We start from the raw sequence: 24,059 nt of genomic DNA, 5'->3' as shown, positions 1-24,059 counted from the left end.
TATCAATCAAATAGAAATAATGAGAACAATTGGCAACAAATATGTAGTACAGTATAAACTCAATGCTGATAGTGTTTATTAATAAAAAATTGATCAGATATTCAAATTAATAGTTTGACAGCTGTGACTTCAAGACCTACAAAGAATAAGACATTTTTGAAAACAGACTCCCAACTAAAAGAATGCTTTTTAAGAAAAAACGAAAATTGTTGATGGAACATATGCATTTCTCAAATGTGGCAATCAGTCCACTCACAGACCAGCAGTTTGAAAGTAAGCAGACTGGCACAGCCTAAGTGTAGATAACATTTTCATACTGAATATTTATACCAAAGGCACTCTGAAAGGCAGAGGTATGCCCTCCTCCTCACTCAGGGTGGCACAACTAGAGAATGAACACATAGGCCCTCTTCCACAGGAAAGAAAGCTTCCTCTTTCTGGAAACTCCCCTCCCCTAAGACGACATCTTCACCCTCACCCAGAAGCCTCATTTCTCTCACTGTCCTTCCACAATTTGTCAGTGAAAACAACAGTTCAAGTGAGTACCAGGATGGGCCAAAAATGTAAATTCAACAGTTTCCACCTCTACTTACGTATGTGGTCAGACAAATTCTCAGACGAAAAAGCGATACCTTTGTGGTCTTGGCAGCCCAAAATCACATTGTGTTCATCTTTAAACTTGACTTGCTCACACCACTGTCCTTCAGAATGAAATGGCAGAGTCTCAGATCCAATCAAAGGTGAAAGTGACCTAGATCTCATACTGGACGTAAGGGATGGGCTGGAAGTGTGACATGATGGTGGCATCTTGGCTTTGGAGAATTTTTTTTGTTGAGAACCTTTCTTCATTGCAAGGATAAAGCCAGGTGGTCATCAAAACCTGCAAGGGTTTTCAGAATATTTAACATGTTAATTTTTCCAGAACTATCAAAACCATTAAATTATTTCTAGAGCTTACAAGACACAAAGTTATAAGCTCAGAGGTTATACAGGGGAGGAGCTATGCTACCCTAACCTGACAGAGCAGACACTATTCTGAACATCACTGATGACCTGCCACAGGGAAGAGACATGCTCCAGCCAGAAGTGTTACTGTCATCCTATTCTCAGTTGACTGGACTACACTAGTCACAAGGTCTCTTCCACACACCAAAGAAGTCCCAGGATGCAGGAAGCTAGAGATAAGTGGGGACCAGCAGTCTTTTACACTGATAGCTCTCTCTCACTCCTAAACAGTTTTTGTGGCTTCTGGGACACCACATTCTCCTGGTATCCTCCCACCTCCCTGATCACCCCATGGCCTCCTTTGCTGGCTCATGTTCCTCTATCTAGCCTAATTTAAATGCCAGTATTCCTCAAAGTTTCCTTCTAGTTTCTCTTTAATTTCATCTTGCCAACCTAACGTATATTCATGGTTCCCAATGCCACTTTTATACTGATATTGATATCTTCTATATGACCTTTCCTGGAGCTCCAGAATCATCTTCTCAATTATTTGTTATCTCACTGACACTCTAAACATTCTAAACTCAGTTCAAACAGTCTCATTTACCCTTTCCTCCCTTCCTCTCTTCCCACTCCATTCCTCTTCCAGTGTTCTCTCACCAGTGAACAGTGCTCAGAAACCTGGGAACCTGGCTCGATACCTCTCTTCCTTTTTCCCACACCAATCAATCACTAAGTCCTATAAATTCTAACTCCTAAATATCTTTCAAATCAGTCCACTTATGTTCATCTTCACTCTTGTCCACTCTACTCCAAGCCTTCGTTATGCCACTACAGTCAGGAAGCCAGAAGGATCTACTTATAAAGCAAAACTTGCAGTCTATAAATGAATACCTGTTGAGCCCTTCAAGGTCCCCCATGATCAGGTTCTATCCTCGTGACTCACCTCTATCACTCATTCCCTCTACTGTGGGCTCAGGCATACTGACCTCCTACATATTTTCTGCTGCCTCAAATGCTTGACCCCATTCTTTTTTACCACGTTCATTCTTAGTCTTCCTTCTCAGAGCAGCACACACTGCTGCTTCCTCAGAAGCGCCTCTGTCTAGCACACACAAAGTCAAGTCTCCAGTTCTAAAGTTTCGATTAATTACTATTTTCTCCCTCAATCATGTTTTACATGTATACATGTATGTGGTTTTGATGAACATTTGTCCCCCTACCAAACTGTGAGATCCATGAGAATTTCTTTTGTTTACCACTGTTTCCCCATTCCAGCAGTGCTTGGCACCTACTAGAAATTTAATAAATAAATGAATGAAAGGTGTTCATTATCTTCCACTTGCCTTTCTCCCTCACTCATCAAGTTATTGATTCAATCTCTGCAATATTTCTAAACTCATCTCTATCCATTTTCATTGCTCTATGTTAGATCCATCATTCCTCATCTCTTTCTTAGACTATACTTTCCTTCTAATCTTCCTTTGCCTTACCCCCTTAATACATTCTCCTTCTGTTGTACATACTTCAAAAAAACAAAAGAAGCTAGAGGATTCACACTGCCTATACTACACATTTCAATAGTACTTATAGGACCTGTCACAATCTGGTCTCACGTTTCGGGCCGACTCTCTTACCCCTCCTCACCATGCACCCCTATACTCAAGTCTATCTTTTTTTCATTATTTGAATCCATCATAAATTTTTGCTCATGACAGTCCTCTCCTTAAAATGGCATCCTTCTCTTCTCTAAAGGCTTTCATGAAGGCTTTCCAGAAATTCACATCCTTAAGGTAAAACAAATCTTGTCTGCTTACCACACTGAACATACCTCTATCAGAGAACATGGTTTACTAGGAATTTTTTGCTGGCCCATGATGTAACACCCACAAGTAGAGGCATAATATCTGAACTCCCAGCAATTCACTGGTATAAGTCATGAATGTTCTATTATCTTGCAAACAGAATTCCATATGCTTAGAAGTCACACTTTCAAGAGTGTGTTCCTGCGCCCATCCACTCTGCATATATATGTATAGGTGTGTGCTTGTCTTTGTAGCAGTCTATCATACCTGAACTGAACTTCAGTATACAGTTCCATGAATTAGTGTCTTCTTTCCTTCCTTCCTTTTGTTTTGTAAAGATAGAAATTTAGGAAGCAGAGACGCATGCAAGAGAGAATGCGGGCCACCTTAAGAGCAGGAGACAGCCTCCATGAGTTCCTATATGGTGAATACAAGCTGTATAATCAGTATCCAGATCCAGAAACAGAAAAAACACCAGAATCTCAGAAGCCTCCTCATGACCCCTTCCAATCACTGAACTGGTACTCACTATTCTGACTTCCAACACCAGGTTCTAAAACTGTTTTAGAATTTTACCTAAGAAATCATACAAAATAAATACATCTTTTATCTGTCTTCATTTGTTAAACATTATGTTTCTATAATTCATTCATGTTTGTCTCATGCTGTATGAAGACTTGTGATCACTTCAAACTCTGGTGCCTATTACTATGTTTAATTGCTAAGCTCTTTGTTTCAACTAAGACACTTTAGAGATGCTTACAAGGAATCAACCAAGGTCACCCAGTCTCTCTCACTCATTATTTCATATGCCTGGAGTAAATTTTATTCATTATAATACTGAATTCTCTGCTTAGAAGCATTTATGTCTGCCGTCTTCCTTTTCAACATGTGGTTTGTGACCCTCAACTAAACATGCTTAGGAATGTGCTGCCATCTTTCCTTTTAAACAAGTGATTTATGACCCTGAACTGAACATGCTCAGGAATGTATCCATCCCTACAAGTGCTTTCCTATCTGAATATGCAGAGGTTCTTCAATAAACCCCCTTGCTTGCTTGCTTTAAGTAAACTGCTTTGTAAATCACTTCTTACTTGCTGTAAGAAGTAAGACTCTCTCCATTCTACTTTTAGGTTGGCTCACTTGCTTTGTTTTCTCCAAGAGGAGAACCCATTTTTCTTCAGTAGTTTACTTATTGACAAACGAAATTTTATTGAAGCTTAGATCTTCTAGAAGGAAGTAAAGCAATTATTCTTTAAAGGGACCTTGTTCAAATTCCTTTATTTTTCATGTAAGGAAATCAAGACTCAGAATAGTGACTTAGTTAGTCAACATGCTAGCAACAGTAAGCTCTTGTAACAATAAATTGTTATCTGAAACTAATATGTAGATCGAATCATACATCCAGCAGAATATAAGCTCCATGAAAGTAGAAATACCATTAACTAATGTATTTGATGCCTGAAATATAGCCTAGCACAAAGAAAATAAGTTATTGAAAAAACTTGTCATAAAGAACATGAAACTGGTAAATATTATTTAGCACCTTAACAAAGCGATACCTTCATGATACTACCTCCAGGTACACAGAGTTGAATTAAATAAGAGGACATGAAGCAAGCGTCCAGTAGAGAAGTGCGTGGTGTGTGGGCAAAGAACCCCCACACATCTGGTATCAGAAATGTTATATTGCATGGTGTTACAAGAGTAGGAAAAACATTACTTTGGGTTTTTCATATCTCTATTAACATGCAATATGCCTTTGTAGGTTATACGGGCTGGGATTATGAATAAATGAATTTTTTAAATGATTGGGGCAATACAGTATATAGGAAAGAAGTCTTCCATTAATATAATCCATTAATATATTCAATGAATTAACCTGCATTTAGCAGATGTGATACTGTTCAATGACCATACTATCATTCTAGGAATATTGATCTTTCCCAAAACATTTTTGGAATTCTTCTTTGGGTCCTGTTTTCAGGTTCAATTTATAAGTCACACAAGAAATAGAACTCATCACTTCAGATATACACATGAGTAAATATGACTCCAAATAAATTTTGTTTACTTCTAAAAATCTAAGCCTCTTTGAAAAGACGCTGATTCGTTATCACTGAAGTTAATTCCAAAGAATATGTTAATGGCAAATATTTACTGAGGCTTACCATGTACCCAATTGTGAGATGAGCTCTTTATATGTCATCACCTCAGTGGAAGAACTGTATAAAACTCTATAAGTGGCATTTTTGAAGATGAAAAGGCAAATCTGTCCCACGTTCTGTAGCTAATTGCATAAGCCAAGATCTGAGTCCTGATCTGATTCCAAAACCCATGCTTTTCATGACCATGTCATAGAACTTGAGTTTTCTGGAGTCCATATTATGTTTGCTTTGTCCTCTAGAACCCAGTAGACCACCACCTTACACAAAACAGACCATAAATAAATGACAGTAAATGACCTGGATAAATGGATGATATGCACCAAAAAATAAATAAATAAATAAATAAAAAATAACCAAAGGGGAACTAGGAAATTTTATAGTGAGACAAGATCACTAAAGTCATGACCTAGCCAACTGTAGTTAACTAGTTTCAAGGGAACAAAACCTGCCATATTTGCTTTTTAAAAGTCAATTATTATTTCATGGACATAAATTATAATATGGCAAACTGCCTCACTCTAATATCCTAGAATACTAGTTTAAACTTCTTATATGGGTCTGTATTTTTCTTTCATTTCCTCATGTGTAACTATTCATATGAGTCAGACCCCCACCCACCGACCACCCTGCCAATTCACATGACTGCTAATTATGCCACTGCCACAGACTTTTAGTCCTAATTTCAAAAGTGTGGTAAGCAACTTTTACATCTAATATCATACCATTCTTCCATGGAAAAGTTTCTTAGTAATTACTACTGATTCTGTGCTAAGTTGAATTCCTTCTAAATAAGAATACTCTCCAACCTGAGAACAACTGAGAGGCATGTACTTAGGTAAAATTTTATTTACTCCTAAATTAAATGGGTTAAAGGATGACATACACTATACTATATAATTTTCATAAAGGTGATAAATTTAAAAAAACAAAAGAGGAACCACAGCCCAGTCATACTTTTATATTTTCTTTCTTAAACCTAAATGACAGATTTAAACCTAACATGACAGATTATAAAACTGGAAAAAATGTGTACTACATGCTAGAGATAAAGATTTAAATTTTTTTGTTAGTTCTTTAAAAAGCATCTCATATTTTTGTTATCTTGTATCCTCGCTCTCCAAATTTTTAAAATACTGAACCATCCCGAACTCCGCCATAAGATCCTAATGACCACATCCTCAGGTTATCATGAGGTCTTTTGTTCCCTTGGCTGATTAGTATAACTCATTCTTACTCATTGACAGAGGTTAAAAATATGAGAATGGATTCCAGAAACTTAGATCAACTCTTTCCTTTTATGATTCTAACACAAAAGATTAAATGATGGTTCCAAAGTCACAGAGCATCCCCAGATGCCTTCCCTGGGATGGCACAGCTCCTATAAAGGCAGCTCATTGAAACAACAGCTGTCGCACACAAGAGCTAACTCAAGTGAACCATTCTTAGGCATTTATAGTGTTTCAGAATGGCTGGCATTATTTCAGAGACTACTGCCTTAAGATCATAAATCTTCAACAACATTTTTTTTATCTTTTATTGGTTCTTTTTAGTTATACTTAACAGTAGAATCCATTTTAAAATGATTACACAAACATGAAATATAGCTTGTTCTAATTCAGACCCCAATACCTCTCCTTTCCCTTCCCTCTCCCCATTCCCTGTTCCCTTCTCACTTCAATAACAATTTTAAGATAGTAATGAGAATAGAGTTTGACCCTAGGATGTGTCTGCAACAAGAACAAATATCAACTCATGGGAAAAGAGAAAACGGCTGAGAAGTAGGTGTAGAAGAAGTGAAGGGGCAAAAAAGAGAGAAAACAAGCAAAAGAAGTCTAGAGCTGGAGACACATTGTACAGGCACAGAAGATGGTCTGTAGAGCAAGAGTGTTGACAATCAGAATCAGATGACCAGGCTCCCAAACACTAGCATCTGCCCAACAATCCCAAATACCAGCCCAATCTAACAACCCCTTCCATCACAGTTTCTCACACGTGGCAAAGTCTGCTGCCACACAGCCCTTCCTGCCATTCCAAGCTCTCCATCTTCTTCTCGGATCTCCAAATGAGGCAGAGCTTGACAATCCCCAAAACTTCCATCTCTCCCAAAAGACCGTCCAAATATACAAATACTTTCCTACCTTTTGGACTCCCATGTCCCTTGCCACACTACATCCTCAGTTCTTTAACTGTATTTCAATCAATTTCTTCCTATTGTGCTTCATTTCATAACCCTGGAGCTACTGAAACTACTCGAACCTTCTCCAGACATGTCAAATACTAATTCCCAATCCTCTTTAAAGTCCCTAATTCTGGCATTCTTCCTAAAGCCAGCTCCCCATTCTGTGCTTCTCATCCCTTTTAATCCCATTCTGACTGCCAAGTTTTCCCACAAATTCTGTTCCAATTCCCTAACGCAGTACAAATTCCCCCCATTTCTCTAAGGTTTTAATACCCCTTAACACTTCTATATCCATCTTGTCATCCCAAACTGTTCATTTATTTTCATTCCAGCATGTATCCTCACCAGTCAATACTCTAACCTATAATCACTCCCCTACTCAAACTAAATACCCAAACTCTATCCACTCCTGTTCATCCCAAACTAACTGCCTACCTGCTTGGCGTTCACATCTAACACCCTGGCCAGTGTCCTTCTGGAACCTATTAACACCCTGATTTTGCCTCTCCCATTCTCTTTCTATTCAGATACCCTAAAACCTAAGCTTCCCATTAATTTATTTAGTTATCGTTTGTGTGTGTGTGTGTGTGTGTGTGTGTGTGTGTGTGTGTGGTGCTGGGGATTGAATCCAGGGCATTGCGCATGTGAGGCAAGCACTCTACCACTGAGCTATATCTCCAGTCCCTAGTTATTCAATTTTATTCAGCAACTTTTATGTGCTAAGAACTGCAGGGTTCCTACACTCAAGATGTACAAGAAGATTGTGTCCCCCTGTTATACATGGTCTATGTACCAAGAAGTCTCCTCTATAAACATACAATTGGAATTAAGTAATCATTTCTGGAAGTGCTTAATTATTCCACTTGTCCTTCTAGTCTATAACCTACAAGGGAGCAGGGTCTCTGTGTGTCTTTAGTTCTATGGACAAAAATTATGTTGACTGAATGACCATGATAAACACTCTATAGACATGACCACATTTACATCCTCACAGATGCTGTACAAGATCAGAATTACCAACCTCACTGACGAGTGGCAGAGCATCATTAGCAATCAAGTGACTGCTGGAATTCAAATCCAGAGTTTTCACTTACTGTGCTACATAAGGTAAATTACCCAACCTCTGGTGCTCAGCGCTATCACTTTTTAAGTGGGAATAACCACCTCCCGCACGGTATTTCAAATGAGTTAATCCATGCCAAACACTTAGAGCCCAATCAGACACATCGCGGACACTCAAAGGTGGTCAGCTACCAAGCTTACGGATGAGGACACCTGCTCAGGAAGTGAAGCTGGGCCCGGGGTGACGGGGCCCAGCTTGAGAAACAGGAGCCTCAAGACCTTCACCAGGGTTCGCTCTTCCCCTGCCTTCGCCCTCCTCCCAGCACCGTCCCTGGTCTTCCTGACCCACTGCATTCGCCCGATTCCGCCCGGTGGGACGCCCGCAGCCCCTTCCCTCGCGCTCACCGCGCGGACCCCGAGCACGCCCGCCGACGGCCGGACCCCCGACCCGCCCGCCGCCGCGGCCCAACTCCCACCCCGCCCCTCGGCCGGGTCCCGCAGCGCCCTCCGGAACCTCGCCCCGGCCTCCACCTGCCCACGTTCCCCGCCCGCCCATCCTTCCCGTCCAATCCCAATCCCCGGGCACACGCCCCCGCCCCAATCCATCCCGAGCCGGCCCACCGCACGCCCGCCCAGGCCTTTCCGCCTTTGCCCCCGGCTCCCGCAATCGGCGGGACGCCGGAGGACAGCGTGGTCTAGGCTGGGCACTCACCGCCCAAGAACCGAGCCGAGCAGCGCCGCGGGACGAGGCGAGGCGGAGACGCGCGGGTTCTTCCCGTCAGGCGCCCGGCGGCGCGGAGGCCATTTTGTTGTGTTGTGCCGGTTGCCGGGGGGCCCGCGAGCGGTTGGGCGGGGCCTGTCCTGTGTAGACCACGCCCACGGGCCACGCCCCTCCCTCCTGGAGCCGCTGGGCGGGGCCGGAGGCGCTTCCCGCGGATCTGGCCGCCTGTGCGGCTGGCGGGAGAGGGCGCGGGGTTCTGCTGGTCCCCTGTCTTCCCGCCGCGTGGGGCGGCGCTCTGTAGCGCCCCAGCGCTCGGGTTGCGACGTGGGCGGCGTTGGGGTCGGAGTTCTCGGGAAGCGTGGTTGTCTGCGGCGGCAGCCCGCAAGGACGCCCTCTTCGCTGAGTGAAATTCTCGGGGCTGGTTCCGAGGACCACCTGAAGGGCCGACGCAGCGCAGTCAGCGGCCTCCTCCACTTGGGGTGCTGGCGAGCTGGCCTGGAGCAGGGGCACCTCGCGGCTAGTGCTGCTAGTGCCGAGGCGAAGTCTCTTCCTCAGGGACCCAACCCGCCAGCAGAGGCCGAACCTCAGAGCGGACGCAGCGTGGGTGCCGGCCGCCGCCAGGGCTTAGGGAGCCACTCCCGCCCGCCAGTCCCGGCAGAGTGCTCCTCGGGTCGGTACCGGGAAGCCCAAGCAAGAAGCCTCTGCAGAGACTTCAGGTGGGGCTTGCCTCAAACTTCTGCCTGCGACTGCAAACGTTCGCCAGCTCTTCGAAGAGAATGTAGCGGACACGCTCCAGAATGCTAGGACATGCAGTGCAATTAAAAAAAAAAATTATCATCAAGAACACTTGCTTGCACTCCAGCCTCCCATCTCCAGAGTATACCCAGGACCCGTTACCCTCAGAGGCTGCACCAACTCCAGAAACCGCCAGTGCAACCTCTACCTCTCCTTTAAAACTAGATTTTTTAAAATTATTTTTTAAGCGGTCAATGGACCTTTACTTTTTCTTTATTTATCCAACCAGGTGCCTCGCACGTGCTAGGCAAGCGCTCTGCCATGGAACCACGACCCCAGCCCTAATCCTCGATTTTTAACTACATGTTTGGATCAGAAGGTCCCCATCCCAGCGTAATTCTAAATTTCCCTACTAGTCTACAGTCCCTTGTTCCTCGCATTTTCTCACAATCATTCCCTCCTATCTTCGTTTCCTTCTTCACCACGGAGTTCATGAGCCATCTTTATAACACTACTTTTGGAAATCCCTCGTTTTCTGTCTCAGTTTCCTCCTCCGTGAAATATGGTAATCTTCCCTATTTCCCACAATAGTTCTAATTATGAAACAATGCATTTGAAAGTTTAGAACAGCACCTGACCCATATCGAGTTCTCAGTACATTTTAGTTATCCTATTATTAGTCAAGTGATGTCACATCCTAAGTCTGAAAGAAGAGTTCGTCCGGGAGTAGAGAGGTGGGGAAGAAATTGCTTGGTAAGAGAACAACTTGCTGGAATATAAGTCATTCCGTATGGCCGGTGCAAAAATCTGGAAGGAGAGGCAAAAGCCGGAAGAGGGGCCTTACTACATTAGCACTTTAGATTTCCTTAAGGCAGAAATGGCTTCACTTCAATAGGAAATTCAGGTGACCTCCAATAGGGACACCATTCACATGTGAATGATGCCCCCCTCTCACCAACTATTTATGCAATACAGAAGGAAGCCCTTGGAGTTGTAGAAAACCAGAATTCCTGAAAAGCTCCATTTAACATTAAAAGGAGGTTGTATTCATTTTCAGTCAAAATTCACATGATATGTATTAGTTTAGAATGCGTACAATGCTGAAAGGTTATTATCAGTTTATTGTTTTTTGACACTTGTCATTTCCACCATAGACTTGGATTTATTGTGTAACCTCATTGCTTTGCTCCTCAAAGTCTATACTGGTGTTCAGGTGAGCTCCATTGTCAAATCATGGTGTGCCGGTGATAATGCATAATCTTTTTAGTGACTATCAACCATAGACATAAAATCCAGAGGAAGCTGCGAAATACTTTTCACCTGGATGATCTATGAGACCATGCCTAGGTAGCCTCATGTGGGCATTCTCCATTCTCATTTTGCCTCATTTCCCTTCTTCATATAGTCCTTTGCAGGTTTCTAGCATGGTGAAGGCCTTGGTTATGCCTCAGGTCTTAATGACTTCAGAGTGGAGAACTTTCTCTCGTTAATTTGAATATTAACTGCCTATCAGCATACTAAAAGAAGCTTCCTCAAGAAGGAGCAAGGAATAAGAAAGAGTGAGGGAAACTCACTCCAGGCTAATTCATATTTATCTGATAATGTGGAAAAGTTGTCATTTTCCTGAGTTGTATTTACAATAGAAATAGCCACAGGAGAGTCGATCTAGCTATTTTGAACTTGCTTTACCTTTTTCAGCCCACTTTAATCATTTACTTTAAGAATCAGACTAGCTTGTCTGGCAAGTTCCACTGTTGCCATTTCTCTTCTGTGCCTTGCCAGTGGGACTATGAAAATCAACAGAATTACAGATATATTTAAAATAAATGTTTCTAAAATTTTTTTCAGAGAATAAAGCATAATTTGCAATATAAAAAAATCATGTCCTGTATCTAAATATAAATTCTGTATTAGACACCTGTGAATATTGATATATGAATCTGACCTCAGTCTATGCGAGTAGGATGGCTTGCCACCCTTTGCAAAATATCAAATTTCATAGGATGGCTTGCAAGGCCCTTGGTAATCTTTCCTCAATGTATTGGGTTTGTTAATTGTTGAAGTCTCAACATTCTATTCATTCATTCTGTGAGTATAGATCTTAAAACCCTATTATGGGTCAGTTCTGTGAGAATGCATTGTGAATGAGATAGACACAGTTTCTGCCCTGAAAGACATTGTAGGAGGGTGGCGAAGACACAAAAATAAGGCACTATGGCAGTGAAGTACAGTTTAAGATTTGGCATTGTTCTGGGTAAATCTATTTATGGATGTGGGCCTAGAACGTAAAGACCTACAATGTCTAGTAGTTCATAAAACTCTACCCAGGTTATTCCTGGACTGTAATGAGTGCCCAGATTTCAGGGGACACTGTCACTCCAGGAATTCACAAGGCCTTCCCTCTTATTTGAGGTTTACTGTAAAGAGGACCAGGTCAAGGCTTTATGTTCTGAGCTCATGTCAGGCAAACCCAGAACACATATCTATATCTATAGCGCTCTCTCTCTCTCTCTCTCTCTCTCTCTCTCTCTCTCTCTCTCTCTCTCTCTCTCTCTCTCTCTCTCTCTCTCTCTCTCTCTCCCTCTCTCACCACCCCTCATCCCCTCTGAACTCCACCACCTGAATACAAACTTGTACTTACTATTCTGTTCACTAAGACCAGAGAGACTCTCCCATATATCTGAAATGGCAGACTGAAATTCCTATCACTTCATTCTTAGTTTTAATGTTAATGATTTTGTAAGTTAACATTTTGAATTTCTATAAAAGGGAAAGCACTTCTTTTCAGAAGAGTGCCAGCTAGTAGATAAAGAGACAGAATTAGGAGGTCATCATTTTGAAACTCTTAATGTATTTTATTCAAAGATTATCAATATATATTAAGGATTGCATGAAATGTTGGGGCAAAAACATTTGATCTCAAAATATCACTCCACAGGTTACATATTTTTTACAAAAGGAAAATCACTTATAATGTGAACTGAGGAGAAAGAGAAATAAATCACTTTATTTAAAATTTATTTTTGTTGGCAACATATCTCTCCCAAATTCCATTGTAAGATTCACATGTGTTAAACCAGAGTTACATAAATTTAACACATGTATGTATTGTCCTTGGTCATCATGTACAATTTTTTTGATGTATTGAATTTGGTTTGTTAATATTTCATTAAGTATATTGGAATGTTCTTTAGAGATATTGACCTCTAGTTTTCTTGTGGTGTTTTCTCTGGCTTATGTCAAGATGATTCTGGCTTCACAAAAAGTATCTGAAACTATTCCTTCCAACTCTATTTGTTTGGAAAAGTTTAAGAAATATTGGTGTTAATTCTTCTGTGAATGGTTGATAAAATTCAGCTGTGAAGCCATCTGGTCCTGAATATTCTTTGATGGGAAGCTTTTAATTACTTCTTTTGTCTCTTTCAATGTAATTGATCTGTTCAGGCTTTCTGTTTCTTCCTGATTCAGTCATGGTGGGTTGTACTTTTCTAGGAATTTATCCATTTCCTCTAGGTTTTCCAGTTTGTTGGCATATAATTGGTCATAATAGTCCCTTAAGGCCTTTTTAATTTCTGTCACATCTGTTGTAATATTTGTACTTGGAATTTTGTTTTATTTCTCTCTTTTTTCTTAGTTTCTAGTTAAGGGTTTGAAATTTTGTTTATCTTCAACTATTAGTTCTATTGATGGCCCCCCATGTATGGTTTTTCTATTCTCAAGTTATTTCTTCCTTCTGTTGATTTGGGGCTTAGTTTGTTCCTCTTTCTACAACCTGGAGGCATAATATTAGACTACTTGACATCTTCTTTATTAATGTATGCATTTGGTGTTTTGAACTTCCCTCTTAGAAGTAAATTTCATTATGTTGGATTTTCATTGTGACTTGTCTCAAGATAATTTTAAAATACTGTTTGGCTTTTTTTTTTTTTTTTTTTTTTTTTTTGATCCATTGGGTTATTCGGGAACATGTTTAATTTACATGTTTTATGAAGTTTCCAAGGTTTCTTCTCTTACCTATTTCTGTTTCATATCAGTGTGGTTGGAGACAATACTAGCTATGATTTCAGTCTTCTTTAATTTGTTAACTTCTTTTGGGCACTAACATATAGTCTGTCCTGGAGTATACTCCTAATGCACTAGAAAATAATGTATATGACTGGGTACCTCAGTGGCCTACAGGAATTTGTAGCAGTGGTGGTGGCATTTAAAGGTTTTTGAGGTTCCTTTATTCTTTATAAATTACCTAGACTCAAGCATTTTGTTAGAGCAACAGAAAATGGACTAAGAAAATGTGCCTTGATATTAATATATTTTTACCATTTCACTTGGCATTTAGCAGATTCTTTCAATTTGACAACTCATGTCCTCTGTTCTGGAGAATATTCTTAATTATTTCATTAGTGATGGCTCCCTCCTGTTTTCTGTTCTTCCTTTCCTTTACCACCTGCTGAAATTCCTAACCTGCTTCTGTAATTGCCTTGTCCATTTTACTCCTATTTATGATCAGTTTTGTTTTTTTGCCTTATTTTTTTTTTTAAGTTACTCAACTTAGTTTTCCAGAGTTTTCTATTTATGCTGTTGGAGTCTTTTAAGAAAATATTTTATTAGTTGTGGATGGGCCTTATTTTATTTACTTATATGTGGTGCTGAGACTCGAACCCAGTGCCTCACACATGCCAGGCTCTACCACTAAGCCACAACCCCAGCACCTGCTGCTGGATTCTTAAGGTTTAAAGACACATTTAGTTTTCTGAATGTTCCCTTTTTATGCTATCCTGTTTTTACTTCATATATTTAATGTCTTTCCTTATCTTAAGGGTACATTAATGGCCAGGCACAGTAGCACAGACCTGTAATCTCAGTGTTTTGGGAGGCTGAGAAAGGAAGACTTAGAGTTCAAAGCCCAGCCTCAGCAACTTAGTGAGACTCTAAGCTACTCAGCCAGATTCTGTCTCTGAATAAAATTTTTTTTAAAAAGGGGGTGCTGGGGATGTGGCTCAGTGTTAAGCACCCCTGGGTTCAATCCCCAGTACCAAAACAAGCAAACAAAAAGTATATTAATGAAGGGTTTTGTTGTTGTTGTTGGTGGTGGTGGTGGTTAGAATAATGTTCTTCACGTTGTGCACCCAAGTTTTTATTTTCCTCTGAATATTTTGGTCCTGATTTTCCATGTTGGAGGCATGGTAAGACTTTGCTGTGTTGAAGAAGAAAGATCTTGGCAAATTCAGTTTTCAATAGACTGAGTTTAATATGTTATTTAGATATACAAGTGTAGCCATTCAATAAGGCAGTTAGATATACAATCAGTTGTTCAGGAGGGAGATCCAGGAGATTAAATCAAGGTGCGTTGGCATGTATAGATGATATCCCAAGGCCATGCAATTGGATGCAGTTGCTCAATGAGTGGATTTCGACAGAACAAAGGTCTGAGTCCTGAGTCCTGGCCACTACAACATTGAAGGGGAGAGGTTCCTACTGGAGATATAAATTTGGAAATCATCAGTTAATAAGTGGTGTTTGCGGTGGTGACTCCTCCTTGTGAAGGAAATGAGGGGATAACAATTTTCCATAGTAACTTAAAATAGTCAAATAGCGTGATGAGGAGCCTGCTGAGTTCTGTGTCTTCCATAGGAATACAGGTAAGTACTTTCCCATCTGCTTTTAAATTCTAAGCCAAGCACACGGCAACTCAGTGTTTTTCAATCAGGAACCAATTAGCCCTGCCCTTAGCTGGAAACATTTTGCTAAAATCAAGGACATTTTGTTGTCATGACTCAGAAGATTCTAGTGACTTCTCATGGGTGGATTATTTCTAGAAAGGCTTCAAATGCACAGGGCAGCTATCCATAAGAATCATTCCATTCAAAATGTCAATCATGCTGTGATTGAGAAACATTAAGATATTCTTACCTGTATTTTTTTCACCCATTTGTGACAAGACAGGGGAAACAAGTCTAAAAATTTCAGAATGTCAAATATTTGTGGCCTCCATTACACAACTACTGATAATGGTGTGGAATTTGACCAGACAGTTATTTTCGGGGGGAGGGACAGTGTTGGGTCTCCAAATATTGTCACTATGTTTCTTCATAGTGACAACTGAATCTAAGTATGAGAATGAGTACAAGACAAGAAATAAAAATTGTCTTGGGGGCCAAAATTGGAAGACTTGTATAAGAAAGGCTGATCCAATGTTCAGTGTGTCCTTGAAATAAAGTTTTGTTTTTTCCTGCAGGTGGTTTCAGATATGGAGACAATTAGCCAAAACTTAAAGAACAGCTGCAATCATTCTCATAAGAGATGAGAGTATTTTTAGTCACTGTCTGAAAATGTTCTGAACTGAATTAATGACAGATTTATCTGTTCTATTGGCCGATCTAAAGATCCTTTATATTATATCACCTTTTCCAGTGCATTATTGATTAGTGATTTTCCTGTCATCATGTCTGCGATGTCCTGTTTGATTTGGTTTGAAATTCAAACTGTGCTTTAAATAATAGCCTGCTGACCTAATTCAGAAAATGTGCACAAATATACACAACATCACTTGCATGAGGATATTCATTTACTACTCATACAATTTCATTAGCTTTGCATTTGTGAGACTCCTGATTAACCTGATATCAAAATGTGCTGTCATGGTAGATCTTTTAAAAAGTTACTGTTGTAAATGAAAGTTTGACATTCAGGTTTTATCCACCTCTGCGTGCATTTTATCTTGGAGAACTATTTCATTATTACTTTGCGTAGCATATACTAGCTGTCTATCTTTTTGATGGGAACAAAGAACACAAATAGGTCCTAGAAGCAGCAACATGTTTGGGATCTGAGCAGCAATCAGTCCACCCTCAGGCTCGGTTTCAACATTATCTCCTCTGGATCATTTTACTGTTCATTCATTTTGCAAGAATTTGAAAAGGGCCCAAGTATCTTTTATGTCATTGCCATAAATTTGGGAGGATGTCCCCGTTGTATGTTAGACCTTGTGCCTGTTCTTATGGAATTTATAGTCTGTTGGGGATATAGAGACAAGTGAAGAGGCAATTATAAAACCCATTACCCTAACCAGCAGCCATCCCAGCTGTACCTAGAGACTTGTAGCTCAGTATGGGTACATGCATGCAATTAAGTTCCAATGGGAGGAAACCCATGACAGCAATTGTAAAGCTTCCCTGTCTGTGTCCTGGCCAGTGTGACTCATTTCTAGTGCCAGATTCCTGTGCCATCTCAGCATTTGAGAGGTTGCTTTGGCTGTCACATCTGCTCTTCAGAGGATCAGTACAAGCTTCATGGTACTCAGCTCAATCCAGATCCATTCCAGGGAAGGCTCACAAACATCTTTGCCATGAGACATTCTCTATGGAGTCCAGGATGACAGTCCTTCACTATGTTCCTTAAATTTAGAGTGTTTCTAAAAAGCTTCACAGCAAAGGAAACAATCAAGAACATGAAGAGAAATCCTGCAAAATGGAAGAAAATCTTTGCCACCTGTACTTCAGATAGAGTATTAATTTCCAAGATATATAAACAACTCAAAAAACTTAACACCAAAAAAACAAATAACCCAATCAATAAATGGGCTAAGGAACTGAACAGACACTTCACAGAAGAAGAAATATATCTGGGCAAAAAATATATGAAAAAACATTCAACATCACTAGCAATTAGAGAAATGCAAATTAAAACTACACAGATTTCATCTCACTTCAGTCAGAACAGCAATTATCAAGAATACAAGTAACAATAAATGTTGGCGAACATATAGGGAAAAAGGTATACATATGTTGCTGGTGGGACTGCAAATTGGTGCAACCACTCTGGAAAACAGTATGCAGATTCCTCAGTAAACTTGGAATAGAACCACCATTTGACCCAGGTGTCCCACTCATCAGCATATACCCAAAGGACTTAAAATCAGCATACTATAGTGACGCAGCCACATCAATGTTCATAGCAACTCAATTCACAATAGATAAACTATGGAACCAACCTAGGTGCCTTTCAATAGATGAATGGATAAAGAAAATGTTTATATATACAATGGAATATTAGCCATAAAGAAGAATGAAATTATGGCATTTGCTGGTAAATGTATGGAACTGGATACTATTATGCTAAGTGAAATAAGCCAATCCCCAAAAAACCAAAGGCTGACTGTTCTCTCTGATATGTGGATGCTAACTCACAATAGGCTGGGGTGGGGCAGGGAGGAGTGGAGGTTCACCGGATTGGACCGGGCAGTAGAGGGAAGTAAGCGGATATGGTTGGGAAAGACAGTAGAATAAATAGGAGATAACTTTCCTATGTTCATCTATGGAAACCAGTGTAATTCCACATCATGTAAAAACACAAGAATGTGTAGTTATACTCCATGTATGTATGGTATGTCAAAATACATTCTGCTGTCATGTAAACTAAAAAGAACAAAAAAATTTAGAGTGTTTCCCTAGAAGCAGAACCTGAAATGGGAACATTCGTATGAAGTGGCTTATGGAAAGACTGCTCTTACTCTAGGAGAGAGAACAGTACAAGAGAGCAAAGACTGGGGTCTGGCCTCAGTTCCATCCCACAGGGACTCTGGAGCACAAATGCTACCACAAAGTTGTCCCACCTTGAGGCTAGCCGTTTTTATGGCCAGCTATTGTTTGTGTACCACTCTCACAGAAAGGATAGAACTTCTAAGATATTTCTGGGCAAACTATCTTCCATGACTGAGCTGGGTTAACTGGAGAAGTTAACTGGAGTGTAGAGTAAGGAAACTTCGGCAGCCAGCACTCAGCACCTGAAGGATAAATGTAACAGCCCAGTAGAGATCTGGTCATCAGATCTATGGTCTCTACTACACCCAGAAAATGTGCATGACCAGAGCAGCCTCTGGATAGTTTGTGTCTGTGTCCAGCTTTGAAACATTTTCCTAGAGACTAGCATTTGAGTATCTTTTCCATTTTACATATCAAAATTGAGTTTCTCCTCTGAAATCCAGAAATACCTGGGGACATTAAAAGGTTGTCATTTAAGTTTAGAGGTTTACCTATCAGTGTTACTACTATTTGACATTAATAACTCGCTCGAGGGCTAATTTAACCAAATTCTTCAAGCTGAGTTCACAAAAAGTGCAGTTTCAAGAAAGGTTCTTCTGTCAGTGATGTGAAAGCTACTCCAGGCATAGATTTTTTTTTTCCCCCAGGCATAGACATTTGAAGCATAGTCTGTACTTTTTTTCTGCTTGGGAAGAAGCTAGGACAGGAGCAAATGTCAGTGAAAAATGCCATTTCCACTTGAAATGTACCTTAGTTTTATTTTTTGAGAAAACAGAATTTAGTCAATGCCTCTGCTTATACTTTGGATATGTGGTATCTCCCAAAATTTCCTGTGTTAATGCAGGAATATTCAGAGGTGAAGTGACTGGATTATGAGAGCTGTGACCTAACCAGTCCCTCCCAGCTGGAATGGACTCCTTGGATAGTGTCTCTAGACATGTGGGGTGAGGCTGGATAAGGTTGGTCCTGGGGGTGTGCCTTGGAAGGGTGCATCTTCCCTGTGACCCTTCCCCCTCTGAAGAAAGGTGTGAGAGAACTGATGTCAGGGCCACCTGGGGATGTAGATGAGGAACAATGGGCACATAGCAGGGCTGTCCCACTCTTGTTCACCTAGAGCAGTTCCACTCTATTTACATATCAAACTTCCCTGTTGGGCTTATTTTCAATAAATGTTTGGGCAGCTCAATGTATATTTCAGCCCACTTACGTACACACATGCCCAATGGAAAACAAATGAGTAATGAGAGATATGTATTCTTAGTTTTCCTAACTGGATGTAGTTTGTATTCTGAAATTCCTTTCCACACTGCTATTAAGGGGAAGCACTTAAATAAAGGCACTGCGTGTGCCATGTTCTCCAGAGCTGGAAGCAGTAATCCATATATTACCCAGAGTTCCACAGACACTGAGGGTATAAGTAGATGAAGAACAGCATGAAGGCATGAGACTACGGGTAGGCTGAGGAGCAAAGGTGTCCTACCCAGAAGCACCGAGTGCCGCCCTTCCACGTTTGAACATACCTTGCATGATCCCAAGTCTCAATCGAGAATGATCTAATTCTGGGGAGACACCTCCTTTTCTCTGGTGGGTCCCAGAGACTGAACAGGCCTGTGCAAATTGCATGGGGCATTCATGGGCCATACCACCTCTCCTGCACCAGCCAGGCAGCAGGCGCCTGAAGCCAGCAGTCTGGTGGGCTGAGTTCCTCAAAATAAGAACACACACAAAATTTTTTTTTGTTTTCTGGATTTAAAACCCAATTATGCCTATGAATTGTTGGTTTTAAAAATGATAAGACAGTAGCTGAACAAATTTCATAAAAATTTACAGCCCAGCAGAGGGGAATGCACAATAGAGTTGTTTGGTATAATGAGATAAGGTCTGCTCTAAAATTAATGTTTGCAGTGACTAGAAGATGTCTATAAGCCCTTCTCTAAGACTCAGGATGTCTGAATTGCTTCAGACAATCCTGGAATTGTGAAAAGAAAATCGTATGGAATAAAATCATTTATCATATATAAAAAGAGGTCTGCAGTTTTAATTAGTAGAAAATAAGTTTCTAGACTTTTTTTAACTAAATAAATGTGAAATATATATTCAAAGACTGTTTAAAATATGCAAAATTATTATTTTTCTAGGAGCACCTTCATGTCATGGTGACTTCAGGGAATCATCACACTTCAGACCCTTGGCTGTGGGAAGGATGAGGCCGTGGAGGCTGGAGAACCAAGCAGGACCAGATCAGGAGGGGCCCTATAACCAGGTTAAATCATTTGACCTCCACTTTGAGGCCAGAATCCAGGTTAAGTGACCATCAAAGCTTCTGCCAGATTTGAGATTATCCTGCTTTAGAAATGTAGTATTTATACAAAAATAAAATCAAAGACTCACTCAAAAGTCACATTGTACACCATAAAGAAAATTCCATCTTCAATCCACATTTAAAAGACAGATTAAAAAAAAAAACCTTTTAGTTACACTTTTAGTTAAATTTTATTTGAAAATCTATAAATTGTTGAACTTTAGTTCTAGTCAGAATCTTTGAACTCCATTGTTCTGTAAATATTTTCTACCAGCGATACATGCAAATTCCATTTATTAGTATTTACCCTATAGAACAAGCAAATAAACTTTGCATTTAAAGCAACATATTGCCCACATCTTAAATTTCTAGTCCCAAAAATGATGGCAAAAGTACTTTGTTTGCTTTAATTTGCCCCATCTTTGACAACTGAATCATTTCACAAATTTCCTTTTGAGGCAACTGGCCTTAGATATTCAGACAAGAGTGGCAGATTTCTGCCATTTCAATATTTGTAAGAGACACCTTTAGTGAAATTAGTAGTCAAATTTTCTTTCATGTTGGTAAATACAGCCTTATTAATTCAATGCAAAGAATGTCAGTGTGACCATAAATATCCAATTTATAGAAATATGTTTAGAGACAGTTGTTTTATTTAAAACAGAGTACCTATTGTATTCTAAAGTGGAAATGAGTAATAATAAATGTTAAATTTAAAATGTCTTATTAATACAAAACATAAAAACAAAAATATTAAAGAAATTTTTAAAAATCATATTTACTATGCTCCATTGTTATAGGTAGTTTTAATATTTTTTGAGGTCTTATTTTAAAATTATTAAAATCCCTACTGAGACATGAGTTTCTAACATGAAGATATTCTATTTCTCAATGTATACTGAATTCAATGAGCAGTGTATATGGATTGAGGTATTAGAGGATATGTATTCCCTTCTAGCCACTGAAGTGTTTGGTTGGTACTTAGAGAATGCAGGCAGCATCCAGAGTATGACATGCTGGTTGCCAGTCAAAAGCTTTTCTCTGCCTCATGCTCAGCTCTTTCTCTAGACTGGGAAAGACAAGGAGCCAGTCCTTGGATCCTCTTTGCAGTTGTAGTTTATCCTTAGACTGTTTCCAGCACCAAGGATGGGCCCGGCAAAGGTTTTCTCTAAAAGAGACAACCTTGTGAGCCTTGACTCATTCAGACCCCTTCTAAGACCATCTGAGTTTAAAACTGAATCCAGGTAAGTCTTCTTCAGTATCAAAAAACGAGTGCAATTGACCAGATACATGCAGAAAGATGATAAGCCCAGAGAAAATTCCCTGTGGTAAAGAAAAGGAGAAGGCAATGTGGCTTCCTGGTTTTTTAGCACTGAGCCATTCTTCATAGTGCCAACTCCAAAATCAGAATTCTTTTATTTGTATTGTGAAAAGTAAGTTCTCTATGCACATTGATGTGGCTGTATCTCTGTAGTATGCTGATTTTAAGTCCTTTGGGTATAGGCCAAGGAGTGGGATAGCTGGGTCAAATGGTGGGTCCATTCCAAGTTTTCTGAGGAATCTCCATACTGCTTTCCAGAGTGGCTGCACCAATTTGCAATCCCACCAGCAATGTAAGTGTGCCTTTTCCCCCACATCCTTGCCAACACCTATTGTTGTTTCAAAAAACCAAAAGCTGAATGTTTTCTCTGATAAGTGGATGATATATATATAAAACGGAACAGGGAGGGGGTTAGGGAAGAATGGAGGAAGGATGGATAGTATAGAGGGAAATGAGGGGTGGGAGGGGGCAGGGGAAGGAAAGATAATAGAATGAGACAAACATCATTACCCCATGTACATGTATGATTACACAGTGTGACTCTACTTCGTGTACAACCAGAGAAATGAAAGTTGTACCTCATTTGTGTACAATGAACCAAAAAATAATAATACAAAGAAAAAAGAAAAAAAAGTAAGTTTCCCCCAGGTTGGGTGTAAATTGCTCTAAAATACCTCCTATCCTTGTTCCTAGGCATGAAAGGGTGTTTTTGTTCTAATTTTAGTTTTCTTAGAGATACCTCTTTCAGAATTAATAATTAACCAGAAAAATAATTTATCCAGCTCTTTAAACTCAATTTATTGAAAAGGAAAGTAGCTTCAAACAGGTTGAGTCCATGGTTTTGTACCACCTGTAGCCATGAGCCTGTTGGAAATACTTTGTTTTTTAATTTTTCTGGAGACAAGTTGGGGACAGGAACAAATGTGAGTAAAACAAATCATCTTCATTTTATAATGGATCTTAGTGGTGATGAGTGGAAAAGCAAATTCAACAGATTGTGTTGATTTGAAAACAACTTTCTTCTGAGAGCACCAAATGGATAGTCTCAGTTCTGAATGGAACTAAGTCAAGGAAGCATTTGATTTGATGAGTGACTAACAAAGTGACAGCTTTTGTGAAATTGTTACTTATAAAAATTTACATAAGTGATTACTCAGATTCCACTTCAAAAAGGGCACAAAGTCAACTCAAGAGAATACCTTATTTGTCATTTCTTGCTTATTTGTATTTAGTGCTTAATTTGCATTTTTCATGGACTATACAGAGTTTCTTGGGGGTCAACTCTCATCCTGTGATTTGAAAATTTATTGTTGTAATTAATTATGTCTACATTTCTGAGCTGATTTTTTGCAAGACTTTTAGTGATATTGAAATTCTGTGCATTTTTAATTTTGTCCTACAAACAATGGTTTCATATCTAGAAATAATATTTGAGTACTGAAAAGTAACTGGGTATAATCAAATGGAACCAACTCATTTCATGTATGAGGGTAAGTCCAGATAGGGCAAGTGATTGGCCAAAGGTCATACCACTAGAGAGAGACAGAGGCAGGACTTTCATTCATGTCTTCTCCTTATCACTTCAGTTTTTTCCATTGTCAAAAATGTGCATATAGGGCTGGAGTTGTAGCTCAGTGGTAGAGCACTTGCCCAGCATGTGTGAGGCATTGGGTTTGCTCCTCAGCAAAATAAATGAATAAAATAAAGGTATTATGTTCATCTATAACTAAAAAAAATGTGTATATAAACATGTGAAATGTATTGTAAATATAAATATATACTTAGGATATCATAAATTTATAGTATTTTCTCATCTCTAGTCTTGAGATTTTGTCACATGGTCACAATCACACCATTACCTTAAGTAGTTTTTATTTTCTCTTAAAAGACAAGGAATTGAAGCTCAGAGGAATTTGTATTAATTGACCTCACATTAGTGGTAGAACTAGGGCTAAAACCTGGAATCCTAAGATTCTTGTCCAAGGACATTCTGAATTCTTCCCTTCTCCATTGCATTGACCCTTACTAGGAAGCACCTCCTCACCCACTCTGAAGAAGTGAGAGTGTGCCATTTACAACATGGTAATCAGTTACTTAGAATGGTTGACTGAGCAGATATTTATTGAGCACCTACCATGTGATAGCACTGAGGGTATGGCAGATGACAAAAGACATCTTTCACAGAAGCAAATGAAGAATGAATGAACCAATGAAAGAAGGAATAAATGAAGATAGGCAGCTATTAGTATTATGAAGTGAAAAATCCAAAGAGAAAAAGTTG

At 39.7% G+C, this 24,059-nt stretch overlaps 2 protein-coding genes across 9 annotated transcripts in view; one reads left to right on the top strand and one right to left on the bottom strand.

Moving 5' to 3' along the window:
• Positions 1–9,009, bottom strand: part of CNTRL (centriolin) — a 99,379-nt gene extending 90,370 nt beyond the window's left edge. For 4 of the 7 annotated variants that reach the window (XM_079113657.1, XM_079113661.1, XM_079113660.1 and 1 more), the window contains exons 1-2: positions 8,872–9,009; positions 594–880 (exon numbers count right to left, since the gene is read on the bottom strand). In XM_079113657.1, the coding sequence (XP_078969783.1) occupies positions 594–849 (256 nt within the window). In that variant the 5' untranslated portion in view covers positions 850–880; positions 8,872–9,009. Of the gene's footprint in view, positions 1–593; positions 881–8,780 lie in introns of all 7 variants that reach the window. The other 3 variants (XM_079113659.1, XM_079113662.1, XM_079113658.1) reach the window with 2 other exon arrangements.
• A 13,559-nt stretch (positions 9,010–22,568) lies between these two features.
• The window catches only part of LOC306645226 (complement C5-like), a 37,017-nt gene continuing 35,526 nt past the window's right edge, over positions 22,569–24,059 (top strand). For both annotated transcript variants that reach the window (XM_079112707.1, XM_079112706.1), the window contains exon 1: positions 22,569–22,701. In XM_079112707.1, coding sequence (XP_078968833.1) covers positions 22,637–22,701 — 65 coding nt within the window. In that variant the 5' untranslated portion in view covers positions 22,569–22,636. The remainder of the gene's footprint in view (positions 22,702–24,059) is intronic.

This window comes from Sciurus vulgaris (assembly GCF_902686455.1).
Source record: "Sciurus vulgaris genome assembly, chromosome: 15".
Lineage (NCBI taxonomy): Eukaryota > Metazoa > Chordata > Mammalia > Rodentia > Sciuridae > Sciurus > Sciurus vulgaris.
Note: the sequence above shows the minus strand (reverse complement) of the source record. Positions and strands in the feature narration are given on the sequence as shown.